General features: G+C 34.3%; 1 protein-coding gene across 1 annotated transcript in view; it reads left to right on the top strand.

Annotated features, from left to right (window-relative positions):
• LOC149414879 (UDP-glucose 6-dehydrogenase-like) overlaps positions 1 to 14,234 on the top strand; it is a 32,727-nt gene extending 18,493 nt beyond the window's left edge. Inside the window, exons 5-9 of the mRNA XM_089643539.1 lie at positions 358 to 497; positions 2,121 to 2,279; positions 5,665 to 5,796; positions 7,149 to 7,339; positions 7,829 to 14,234. Of these exons, the coding sequence (XP_089499665.1) occupies positions 358 to 497; positions 2,121 to 2,279; positions 5,665 to 5,796; positions 7,149 to 7,325 (608 nt within the window). The 3' untranslated portion in view covers positions 7,326 to 7,339; positions 7,829 to 14,234. The remainder of the gene's footprint in view (positions 1 to 357; positions 498 to 2,120; positions 2,280 to 5,664; positions 5,797 to 7,148; positions 7,340 to 7,828) is intronic.
• Positions 14,235 to 14,423: the final 189 nt, after the last annotated feature.

The raw sequence follows: 14,423 nt of genomic DNA, 5'->3' as shown, positions 1-14,423 counted from the left end.
CTTAGCCAGCCGAGGAATCGAACACACTACGCCTGGGTGGGACCCAAACTCAATGTCAACTCAGCCACTGACCGGTGATAGATTATTTATCAGTGTTCAGAGATAGATTGTCATTGTAAAAAAGATTAGTAATTCGTGATTGTATTTTTGCAGAATAAATAGTGATTATTACGTATCACAATGCCTGTATACTGTCAAATTCATTTATTGACAAATCACAGAAAGTAAGACGGTCACGTATCCTCCCACATACCTCGCACTTGGTTTATTCCCCTTTCCCTGATTGGCTGGTCTATTAATGTCTACAGAGAGTATTGCATTTCTTTGTACATTTGACAACAATAATGTTGTTTCCAGGATTTGGCGGCAGCTGCTTCCAGAAGGACATTCTGAGCCTGGTGTACATCTGTGAGTGTCTCAATCTGCCGGAAGTGGCGGCCTACTGGCAGCAGGTCATCGACCTCAACGAATATCAGAAATCTAGATTCACTAAAAAAGTTAGTTTATCCCTTCTTTTTTTTTTTTTTTTAAAAAGAAAGACAAACATTCCCGGGTTACGAATAATCCAACAATGTTTGAAAATCTCCTACTACCACCACAGAAAGCCGAAAATGTTGCTTGTGTTGTGATGGAGGACTTAGCCAGCCGAGGAATCGAACACGCGACGCTCGGGTGAGACCCAAGCGCTATGCCCACTCAACCACTGACCGGTCAAAATTATTTTTAATCTTCTTCCTTCCCCATACCAGATTGGTGGTGGTCATCTCTAAACAGTATGAAACAAAGTCACTATCCGCGTCTGTCAGTTTGTGAGCTTAGTTGTTCTAAACTACGCAACGGATTTTGATAGGGTTTTCCCTATCATTTAGAGAATTTCTTCCGGGAGGTTTATATATATAATAGATGGATATTAAATTTATTGAAAGTAGAGAAAAGTCAAACAACACCGGGAACACGCCAGCTGGTTATCACGGTAATAATGAATTGGTTAACAAAATTAGCAGTTTTTGGACCTAACTTAAAATGGGGTGACTTTGATCAATTTTCAACATTTAAAATACATAAATATTTTTTTTATAAAATCATTTGTGTTGTTGTCGAAGTATGTTGTGCAAAAAAACAAAGTTTTTTTACTACATTACATCTATTTTCAAATGTATTTTAAAACTATTTAGTGTAATAATTCTTTTAAGGCGATGCCATACGTAGTAATGCAAAATCATGTGTTTATGGTTTGAAAATTTGGTCGCCTAGAAATGTTTCAGATGCTTTAATTAAATACTGCAAGTAGAATACATCTTGGCCTTTGAAATAATTGAGTCTTTTTAGATAAGTCTTTATATAAGCCCAGAAAAAAATAATGTATAAGGCCTATGAAAACTGCTTTAAAGTCCAAAATCTCCTACTTACGAACGCATTTTCGGTTATGATTTTATTGTATAATGTGGCAAATTAAGTTATTTATAAAATGATCGGAAAAAAATTAAATATTTATGCCTGAACATCCACAAAATAAAATAAAAGGCACTTTTTGGCCATGTTTTTTTCTTGCATAAATCAAAACAGGCGGATGGTGTTAAGCGAGAATTTAAACCTTATCGCCATCTACGTAAGGGTTGTTATTGATAGCGGCTAAATTAAAAATATTACACTACATGGTGCATCGCCTTAAACAGTGATATTACAATGCCTGTATACTGTCAGATTCATTTATTGACAAATCATAGAAAGTAAGACGGTCACGTATCCTCCCGCATTCCTCACTTGGTTTATTACTTTTTTTGGACTAAGGTTTGAACCTTAGCCAAATACCGATATTTATTGCGTATATTATCTGCTGTAATGTCATTGAATTTCAGCAAAATTCGTGTATGTGGATAGAATGCATTGTCTAATGCATTGAATGCAATGACTAACAAAAAAAGTCAGATGATGAAATAGAGATATAAGACGCTTCACACTCTCTAATAGTTCTTTCTTCTCATTCTTAAATGCTATCTCTTTCATACTAGACGTCAGTTGCAAGTTCATTTTCAATGATGTGTTAGAAAGTTTTGAGTAAAACATTCACTAACCAATAATGCAACATAGAAATTATAAGAAAAATCTTTTGTTTTTAGGTTATAGAATCCCTGTTCAATACGGTATCGGACAAGACTGTGGCCATCTTTGGCTTTGCCTTCAAGAAGGATACAGGCGACACCAGGGAGTCTCCGGCCATCAGTGTGGCCACCACCCTGCTGGATGAGGGAGCCAAACTGCAGATATACGATCCTAAGGTATTAACATTTATTGACTGAGTGTAGGGAAGTCCTGGTTTAACTCAACCGTTTTGCATTTTGTCTCTTTGTAAATTTTGTTTATACATTCCGTTTCCGTGGCCATTTTAATGGTTAAGTAAAAATTCTCTTTTCAAATGTCAAATCTTCGTCAATAATTATACATATTTGGATAATTTGTATTGTGCCGTTTTTAAAAAATTACCTCAAGGGCGTTGTGCTTATTATTAACTAAAGATAACTTAACTCAAGCTTATTATTAAGTCTGTCCGAAGAAACATTCCTACAGAAGCAACAAAACTACTTATCAACTCTTACGTAGTCTCACGTATTGATTACTGCAACGGCATTTATGCTAACCTTCCAAAATATCAAATTGACAAACTTCAATCAGTGTTTAATGCAGCAGCACGGCTCATAACCGGGGTTTCAAAATATTCGCACATTTCAGAACACCTTCGTAATCTTCACTGGCTCAAGTGCCCTGAAAGAATCCAGTACAAACTGTGCTGGATGGTGTTTAAATCCATCAATGAAATGGCCTCACCCTACATCTCTGAACTATGCGTCCCGGAAAACACTGGTCTGAGGCAGTCAACTCTTAGATCAGCAACATCATCAGCTATAGGCAGACTGATAGAACTTAAGCGCAAGCCAAATACTAAGTTTGGTGATCGCACTTTCGGAGTATCTGGGCCGAAGGCTTGGAATAAACTCCCTCCGGAACTAAGATCCATAACAAGTCCAACAAAATTCAGGTCTAAACTAAAAACTTACCTTTTTAAGCTATCATACCCTTAAATTAAATATACCATTCCTGAGAGAAAGTCCAGTTATATTCAATTTTCCAATTATGTCCTAAATCCTGTATCTAAATTTCGCTAATAAACAATTAGATAATTGTTAATCTCAAGTGACCTACCAGGTAAGTATTGTACTGTATATTATCTCCATAAATAGTTAAGTAATCACATAGATCACTGTAGAAATGTATTATGGGTTTGTACAGCGCCCTTGAGGTGATTTTACACAAAAACTGTGCTATACAAGTCATCCAATTATTATTATTATAAGGGCGCTGTGCTTATTTAGGTACGTATTTGTTTGAATAAAGTTTGAAAAAAGAATAGTCTATGATATAGTGGAGTTTCTTTGGAATAATTGAGTAATCCTTATTCGAAATAAAATACATGGTTTATAATTAAGTGGGTAGGTATTTCAGTACTTACTTAAAAATCTTATGACTTCAGAAGAAATTTTGGTTTTGATTCATTAAATAATAGAAATTATAAATTACATTGAATAGTTGTAAAAAAATACTGGAAGTTTAGAATATATTAACTTGTATGTATAATAAAATATATTAAAAGTGAAAACATATTTTTTTTATCTCGTATATATTATAATGATGTAACGTGTAGTTTATCTACTGTCTAAAGATATTAATTTTATGTTTTGTACATGAATATAACAGAAAGTTTTCAACGTGTCGTGACGCAGGAATCCATTAAACACAATTGGTGTCACGCCCAAACGATAAACATAAAATTAATGCCACGCCTAATTGCTTTTCCAAATGAAATAGATTATTATGTCACTAATCTATTCTTTTCAAATGAGTAATAATTATTTATGTGCATGTTTCAAATTGTAGTGTTTTGTTATATTGTTTTTTAATTGTTTCGCAATTGCAATTTTTCAATCTATGTTTGTATAATAATAATAATAATAATTGGATGACTTGTATAGCGCCGTTTTTGTGCAAAATCACCTCAAGGGCGCTGTACAAACTTATAATACATTTCTACAGTGATCTATGTTATTAATTAACTATTTATGGAGGTAATATACAGTACAATACTTACCTGGTAGGTCACTTGAGATTAACACTTAATTAAAATTATCTAATTGTTTACTGGCTAAATTTAGATACAGGATTTAGGACATAATTGGAAAATTGAATATAACTGGACTTTCTCTTAGGAATGTTATATTTAATTTAAGGGTACAACAGTTTAAAAACGTAAGTTTTTAGTTTAGACCTGAATTCTGTTGGACTTGTTATGGATCTTAGTTCCTGAGGGAGTTTATTCCAAGCCTTCGGCCCAGATACTCCGAAAGCGCGATCACCAAACTTAGTATTTGGCTTGCGCATCGGTTCTATCAGTCTGCCTACAGCTGCAGATGTTACTGATCTAAGAGTTGACTGCCTCAGACCAGTGTTTTCCGGGAAGCATAGTTCAGAGATGTAGGGTGGGGCCATTTCATTGATGGATTTAAACACCATCCAGCACAGTTTGTACTGGATTCTTTCAGGGCACTTGAGCCAGTGAAGGTTACGAAGGTGTTCTGAAATGTGCGAATATTTTGAAACCCCGGTTATGAGCCGTGCTGCTGCATTAAACACTGATTGAAGTTTGTCAATTTGATATTTTGGAAGGTAAGATTAATCTTACTTGGCTTAATGTTATCATACTCATGGGTAAGGCTTTGAGAAGTAGTTGAAAAGTGCCATAAAGGTATAATTTTATAATTTTTTTTTTTACATTAATTCCACACGGGAAGATATTGGGGATATTTGCGTATACCGCGTGAAAGTCTGGCTGGAGAGGTCAAATGGTCTCCCTCAATTAGCCTCTCCCGATCTCGCCTGCTACGTCGCTGGTGGGTAACCGCCGTCAACGCCTAGACAAACCTCACCCCATGAAACTGTTGGTGGACGCCGTGGACTCTCTCGCTGCAGCAGCTGGTCCAGTTTCTTCACCACCAAAGATTCTTGTCAGAGTCTCCATCTTCTATCTTCGTTGAACGTCACAGCGGTGCTGCCAAGGTCTGGTATCTATGTGAGGATACTGTGTCAGCGCTTTATTAGCAGCTGACACATACCTGGACGGATGACGAACCTCGTGCTGGCACTGTTGGTGGACGCGGTGGACTCTTTCGCTGTAGCAGCTGGACCAGTTTCCTCACCACGTAGGATTCTTGCTGCAGAGTCTCCATCTTCTATCTTCGTGTCACCTGTTCCTGTACTTCATTTTACTTAACTTAACTTCACTTTATTTTTGTAATATTTATATTTTTTGTAATACCTGCATCAACTGTAAAGCGCCCTTGAGGTGATATCTCACAAAAGCGGCACTATACAAATTGTCCAATAATAAATAAATAAATAAAATGAAACTGGTCACCCCTGCTATCACCAAACATACCTTGCCACTTGGGGCGACCTATGGCAGAGTCCTTTGTTGTACAACAAATGGTTCCCGGGGTTGCGGTATCCATACCGCCTCCCAAATTACGAAAATTATAGTTGATAGAATAAATTGGAGATATGTGACTGATTGAATGTTTACAGTAATTAATGAATTAACTTTTTAATTTCCAGGTTGAGCCGGACCAGATCCAGTATGAACTGAACGAGTCCGGCCACAAGAATTACTCGGTGCACACGAGCGCCTTGTCCGCCGCCACTAACGCACACGCCATCATCGTTTGCACTGAATGGGATGAATTCAAGGTATACCAAGTCTTCTCATTCTTTAAAATCACCTCTGCATTCCAGATTTCAGGTCTTTGTCTCTACTGAATGCATTGTGAAGCTAACTAACTAACCATCACGCGGTTTCTCCGTAAAGGTAGACAGGGATAGATAGACCGCCACAGGACTACATTCATACATCGTCTCATAAGTATACTCTTCTGTTGACATTCCCCGACTTCTTCGGGTGTCCAACACTTCTTCTACAATTCCGTCCGTTGTACATGCCCAAATCAGCATACTTTTTTTCTTAATCTTATCCATTACGCTTACACCATCCTTGCATTCTTTATGGATCTCGACATTTTTAACATATTGACGGACACTTGCCGAAAATAGAGGTTTTAGATACGACACATTGTTTTGTGAAATCAGTAATAAAAAATGATTGTCTTTTCAGTCCGTTATGTCGTATCACATCCCTGATAAAAGATGTACATTGCGTCATAGCACTCCTCTAAATGTTTTGTGAAATCAGTAATAAAAAATTATTGTCTTTGTAGTTCGTTATGTCGTATCCAGAGATGTGCTTTATTTCAAATAAATCCATTTCAAATGGAAATGCAAAATGCAAAATGGGTATTTTCCATAATCGCTTGCGCTAATGTCACTGTAGATTCTACCGTTTATTTCATGAATGTAGCCTCTACGACAGCTTACGAAATAATTTGTCTATGAATGTCACAATTCATTTACGTAAAACTGCGTCACAAAAATGAAAATATTTGAGTTTTAAAATTTGTATAGAGGTCATTATTTCTTTGAAAATACCTGTTGATTATTATTTTTCGTGTAGAGTTTGTATTCAGGTTTATGTAGAAATAATAAAAACTGTTTATATATTCATATAAATATATATATATATATATATATATATATTTTTTTTTTTTTTAAATAACCTTAGTATTCTTACGATATAAACATGAAATATATATGAATAAATAGATACATTATCTAAAAAATAGAAAATAATTGCAAAAAACGTAAATCATACTTTTTATTCAGATATTTGATCAAAATTCAGTTCTGCAAATTCTCACCCCACAGTATTTTTGAATTTTTTCTACTCCGATGCTCAACGGATTAAGATAAGTATACTTTTACGGAATATCAGAGGGTTTTCAAATACTTTGAACACTGAAGGAGAACTGTTGACGGGAGCAAACCCGCAAATAGTGAACAGGGCAACGGACACACTGGTTCAGTGTTGACAGCGCTCGGGAATATTAACATTTTGATTTGGGATTAGGAACAGTCACAATCTTTCAATTTCCTTTCAATTCTGTATAAATCACGCTTGCAGGAATTTTCTGACTATTGTTTAATTTCAGACCCTGGACTACCAGCAATTTTACGATGTGATGACCAAGCCGGCGCACATATTCGACGGCAGGAAGATTCTAGACCACGCCAAACTGACCAAGATTGGCTTCCAGGTCCAAACCATCGGCAGGAAGTTCTGTCAGACTGGACCCATCGTTTCCTGGAGGACCAAAACCTTGGCTTGACAGCATTCTTATAAGTAACTCATCACTTATCAAGACATAAATATCACTCAAGTCTCAAAGTAACTTATAACTTATTAATTCATCAATATCACTTATTAACCTCTTGTTCGCCAGCAAGTCTTTAAGGATACTACATATTAAAAAATCATTATCTGATTGTAACTAGCTATTCTATAGTATTTTTATAAATATATAAATACATTAAAAAACATCATTTTGCAAAAAAAATAAGGTATTATGAAAATAGAATCAGCTAGCGCACAGCTAAATTTTGCGTTGGCGCAAGAAATGAAGTCTTGAATATCACTTATTAAGTCATAAATATGTATCACTTATTAAGTCATCACTATCACTTATGAAGTCATCAATACCACTTATTAAGTCATCAATATCACTTATGAAGTCATCTTGAATATGTATATATATTTATTATCATATCAACTAGAAAATACAGCATGCCACATAACTTCAGCTATTGTTGAAACCTTTTTCTTTTGTTCCAGAACCAAGTATCTAGAAAATGTGTGCAATACTCCATCAGGCGGACTTAAATTATATAGTTTACTGATGACTTATTTTTACTCTTTATGTGAAGTAGTATTCAAATGTATTCTTACCTGTAATTATTATATACAGCCTTTTCTCATTTATTTCCCAAACACGTAAAATAATACATCATATTATTGTGTATTGTGAAAAGAGGCGGCGCGTGACTTAAATTGCCAGCAGTCTATTTGACTTTTAAAATGTACCGAATTAATTATACTACAATTAATTCACTCCACGAAATTACAAATTTTGTAACATAATTTAATAAATAATACTGCTCCGTCAAGGTTCGCAAAATCATCTCGAGAGTAAAGGACGTGCAATAATTCATAGCCGAAAATTTCGCGAAACCGTTTAAATTTACCGCGCAAGGATGCCAATGTGTGAATGTTGTAGCTCTAACATTGTAAATCAGTATTCCTAATTGAATTCATTCCAGACGCATTGGATTACGCATGATGCAAAATACATTTGACTTCAAGGCACTGGGCAGATAATGCACTGGATCAGTTATATATCTGCACCGCTCTAAAACGTGATTTGCCGTTAAGGGTGTAATCTGTCTCGCTCATGTCACGGTTTCGGCTGGCCGAGCTGTCTCGATCCATTGTATGGTAAAACAAAGTTTGGTGCATATTGGAATATGCAAGACGCGTTTACGCTTATTGTAGTAGAAGATAGTTCAAATAATGATCTAGAGAATTACGACTGGAGCGTACTTTCATATATCGATGACTGGAGCACAGATGTCGCAATGCACAAATGTGCTTACCAAGGAACCGCCTCTGATTGCAACTATTTATGGTTTACATAATAATATGTAATATTTTTTTATGTACGTATCGAAGGCTTAAGGTCGAGACATTGTATATTCACAAAACATTGTTTCGAGAAAAACATCAAGTTAAATATTTTCGTCTATTTAAGAATTTGATTTTAATGATTAAGAAAAGTGAAGATACAAAGTATTTATTGACTTTAAGCAATCAATATTTAAATAAAGCATAAGAAATTTGTTAGATTTTATATCTCTCTTTATGAAATCAAATTTAAGATTGACAAGGGTAAACTATCAATTTGTGACTTGCTTCTAAAAGGGCCAATGACAGTTTTTCCATGCATATTTTTTTTTTGATTTCGCTTTGTAACAGGGTTATCTTCTTATAGAAATTTGCTATGTCCGTCGTCATCCTTACAATGTCTAACATCTGCTCTGATACTGAAACAATGATAAATTTTGTATTATTATAAGCCATACTTGATGAGGCCATACTTTTAAATAAATTGAATGCTACTTGAATTTCACTTACATTTCAATGGCTTGTATGTTCGAAAGTTTTGTTTATTCAATGTAGCAATGGGTCATGACTCATTTAATTAAGATCGGTAGTCACGGTACTAGCTCAATATTTTGTTTATTCAATGTAGCAATGGGTCATGGTCAGAGATGTGCAAAATGGGTACCCAAAACCATTTGAAATGCAAAATGGAAATGGGTCAAAACTTTTCCATTTGAAAATGCAAAATGGTTTTTAGAAAAGCATTTCAAATGCAAAATGCAAAATACCTATTTTCAAAATGCACTGAAAATGCAAAATGTTTTCTCAGGTCAAACAACTAAAATAATTATAGAATTTTTAACCAATTTTGTCATTTAATAATGGACTTCAATGTAGAACAAACATGATGGTAAATCCAAAAACACCACGACTACAGATTATGAAACCACAAAAAATTTGCGCGGGACTAATGTTGCCAACATGAAACATAGAAACTTCTATCTAACATTTAATATTACAGCGTCATGGCCCCATGTTCAGTATTTGAATCAGTATTTTTTGTAATGGTATCACTCAATTGCCAGGGCTCCTACCAGGGAGCAACTTGACAAATGTAAATTATCTCTCATAGCGAGGTTGAGGACCGACTGATATTTGGGGCTTATGAAAAAAGGATGAGTAGAGACAGTACGAAGAATGTTGCAAAAAAGCATTTAAAATGGAAAATGCATTTAGAAAAGCATTTAAAATGCAAATGCAAAATGGTTTTTAGAAAAGCATTTAAGATGCAAAATGGAAAATACCCATTTTGCATTTCCATTTGAAATGGATTTATTTGAAATAAAGCACATCTCTGGTCATGATTCATTTAATTAAGAGCAGGAGTCACGGTACCAGCTCAATATTTTCGTAAGACTTAATTGCACGATACGACTCGCCCGATACGGCTTCCAACTCCCCAGTGTATGCGTATGAATGTTCGTACGACTCCTGGTACTGGTACGCCTAACGTACTGAAGTTGGACTGTCAGACTCCAATCACGTCTCTGAGTATGTATGTAATAGCAACTAAAACTTGAATAATTTTAATGGCGCTATTTTTCGAAAATATCTCCTGAAGAAAAGGAGTTACCGGTCAATCGAACCGTGGTACGGTTTACCCGGAGTCGTACGAAAAGAGCTACTTCAATTGAGCGGCTCGGTCATGAATGACTCATCCCTAATTCAATGCGCGTAAGTGTTCCTAATTTTTAATGTACGAATATAAAAATTCCTTAAGAATATCAACAATAATTATAAGGCATTTGTTTTTATACAATACTATGCTTTTAAGTTGTATGAATATTATAATAATATTGTAAACTTTGCAAAATTGCTCAAATGGTGAGATTTGGCATCATGAAATTTGCATCTGCAATTTATAAGTCATTGCAACTATTTTCAGCTCGCATTGTCATATCCAAGATGATCTACAAAGCTTTACAATATGCATTTAACACCTTTTTTCAATTATGTAATCCTCCTAAAAAGGAATTTTTTAACACTTTAACAGCCATGCATTTTCATTACTGTAACACTTTTTCAAGCATTCACGAACCTCACTCGTGACTTTTTTTCCTATGAGATGCTAATCACGGGTACCACTCGTGTTCGAGTTTCGTACTGTTTACATTGAAATCGCGAGATCTTTTCGTAATCCACGTTAATCGGAAAGTGTAGATGAATGTTTGTGCTACATACACATGCATGTCGTAACGTGAGGTATGCAGGTGCGAAAGGACGAAGCATCGCCCGTGCCGCCTCGTCAGTGCGCCACGGGCTATCTAAGTACGCACAACATTTTTTTATTATTTTAATATAACTTTTTTACTGGGTAATTTTTAAATAAAAAAACAAACACAATATAATATATTTGCCTACTACTATAATAGTTATTTTTCTATAATTTAAATTATTTTTATACGAAACGACGACAAAAATTGAGGTGGCTATAAAGTTTATAATACATGTATTTGTCTAGTAAAATATGTGTGTATTTTTTTTTTCGATTACAATAATTTTAGTTAAGTTCAGTCTATTTAAAAATGTAAGTTGAGCCATTTTTAAAACTTTTTATAATTGCGTTAAAAAAATTAGTATTTAAAAAAATATGTTTATTTCTAAAAATAAAATTTAAAACCGTATTTCATCACTTTTCAAAAACAGTTTTTAGTTTTCTTATACATTCAGAAATATTTAATTTATTTGATTTTTTTGCAAAGCGGAAAATATCTGACAGAAGATGTCAGAGGCCTGAGGGTTTAAAATGCGCCCGTGTTAAGGGGAAAAAACATCACGATAGAAAGTTGTAAACGGCAGTTAAAGTGTTAATTCTAAATATTTTGGTCTTACGTGTCTAAATTTTACCACAACTGATATACAAACATTATTGTAAAGTAAATGATTGTTTATCTGTTGTGTAAGACTTAAAACATGTTTATTAGTAATTAATGTTTTTTAAGAAAGCAATTTCTTTTTGGTTTGATATATTAAACAAAAACTTTGTTTTAAATCACTAATTTTAATAAATTAAAACAGAGTGTTTGTTATATAATACACAAATATATTTTTAGATATTTTTTACGTTGGTAGGTACCTAGTACCTACGGTGTATTCTTAGTTACTTCTGTGGTTTGACCATAGATAATGGAAACAAACGGAGATATGGCGTAGAAGCTGTCGCCAAGCTACTTATCATGGTCGCTGAGCAATGAAATTTATTCATTTAGCGTGTAGGTGATCTGTACACAGATCCGAATTGCAGTAGTTTTGGTTAACAATATTGGGGACCCTTCTGTGTGTGAAGTTTCGTGCTAATATGGTTCATGGCCCATCTCCCTTGTTTCCATTATCTATGAGTTCTACTTTAAATGATGTTCATGTATTAGCTAATAGATTTCTTTCTGAATTTGTCAACAGTATTAATCATATAATTATAGAGCTTGGATATTTTTTTAATCCTGCCCATTACTTCAAATTATATGAAAACACAATACAATAATATTTGGATGATTTGTATGGCGCCATATCTATAAATAATATAACTTTTATTTTCTATGCATTTTTTATTATTTTATCAAATATTTTTCATTCTTTAAAAAAGTATTCAATATTATATTTTTACTCTCTCAAAAAATGTCTACTTATATTTTTATTAATCAATAAGAAATTAAATAAATATATTTACAGGGTTTTCCAATAAGAGGTGTTATTTTGATATTCAATCGTAAAAGATCAATGGTTTCGTTACTTGTGTGGCACGTAGCACTGTCTTGATGAAAGTAAACGTTGTCCAGATCAATACCATCCAATTCCGGCCATAAAAAATCATTAATAATCTCTCGATAGCGCAATCCATTCACCGTAACTGTTGCTCCAGCCTCATTTTCGAAAAGTAAGGTCCAATGACTCCGCCGGACCATAAACCGCACCAAACAGTCACACGTTACAGTCACAGTCACACGAGGATAGAGAGGCTTTTCAACAATAACTGTTGGGTTTTCCGAGCCCCAGATGCGACAATTTTGCTTGTTGACGAAGCCACCGAGGTGGAAATGGGCCTCATCACTCAAGATGATTTGCATTTGATTCACTCAAGTGAATTTTAATAATTTCAATGCGTTGTTGAAGCGTGTATCGTTCCATTTTTATTGATAGCGTAGTTTCTACTTGTCAAATGTCAAAAAATGACAGCTTCAAAAGTAACATCTACCGAAATAGCGGGTTATTCAAAATAACACCTCTTATTGGAAAAGCCTGTAGAATCTTAACTATACGAGTTATAAATTAAATGTAATAATATCTCAGAAACATCTCTAATCGGGGTGTTACTGTACCATAATAGCTAAGAAACATCACTAATCGAGGTATTACTGTACCACAATACATAATATGTACAGGGTGTTTGGATAAAGTGCACAAACTTCAGGAGGTGATGCGAAATTTCAAAATTTTACGGTAGTTTTCAGGTACAACAAAAGTTGCATTGTTTGTATGGAAAAAATATTTTTGTATGGGTTGGATTAAGTTTGTGCACTTTACTTCCCGGACACCTTGTATACGAGTAGTTTGCTTATCGTGCCTTTATTTACGGTTAATCATAATACATACAGTGAAACTCTCTTAAGAAGTTCCCAATTAAGAAGTTTTCATACTTAAGGAGTTTGGTTTTTACGGTCCCTTGAAGATTGAATTTGAAAAATGGCCCAATTTTTCCTAAACTAGCTGACGTGTACCAGGCGTTACTGGGGGTTATCCTCAGGAGATAGACATATACGATCGCACTTTTCTGTAGGCCTTTTTAAGATATACAATTCCGTAGTACATTATTTTAATGTATCTCATAAGGTTTAGCCAGCGTTAGCAATGTAGTGCCTGAAAATATATTTCAACAACTTGATTTTAAAACATTGACTTTTCTCTACTTTCTATAAATATAATATGCATGTATCATATATGTAAACCTTCCGGAAGAAATTGTCTAAGTGTTAGTAAAAACCCTATCAAAATCCGTTGCTTAGTTTAGAAGCAACTAAGCGCACAAACAGATAGGCGCAGATAGCGACTTTATTTTGTACTATTTAGAGATTAAGGTTTTCCCGTCTGAGAATTTTTTTTACTGTCCCTCGGAAAACTTCTTAAGAGGGTTTCACTGTAGTACTTTAAATTAAGTATTTAGTTTATTTTTTGATAATTGCCAAGCCCGTGAAGTAAGTGTAAATGTATGTAGCACCATCTATGGGCAAGATTAATTATCATCTAGTTTATAATTAAAAACAATGTAAGTGTCATATATATCTACTTTATTTTTAGTTTACAAGAATAAATCATTTTACAGTACATTCCGTTTTTTAAATATTATGTACGAATACCATAAATGGTACAATGATACGATAAGTGGTAGATACTCTCAGTATCGCCTTGGTGAAAGACCACCGTTCAGAATCGACACATTACTTGAAATGGCTTTAGCCGTGTTTGGTGACCAGATTTGAATAGACGGGTACTTTCCAACCTTCCTCTTTCACATCTCCTTCTCTTCCCCACTTCCTTCACTCTCAAAATATATTGTTTACCAGAAGTGGTTGGGACTCTTGTGCACATAAAAACATAATAATTAAAAAGCAACACTTTCCAAGCAATCGCATAAAGCTAAAATAAACATTTGTAAAAATTGTTGAAAATGTAAACTTGATAAATTCACCAAAATCACTTATAAAAAAATATTAGT

This window comes from Hesperophylax consimilis, chromosome 19, assembly GCF_061612785.1.
Source record: "Hesperophylax consimilis isolate HC1 chromosome 19, BYU_Hcon_1.0, whole genome shotgun sequence".
In the NCBI taxonomy this organism is placed as follows: domain Eukaryota; kingdom Metazoa; phylum Arthropoda; class Insecta; order Trichoptera; family Limnephilidae; genus Hesperophylax; species Hesperophylax consimilis.
The sequence above is the reverse complement of the archived record's forward strand: the minus strand, read 5'-3'. Positions and strand labels throughout refer to the sequence as shown.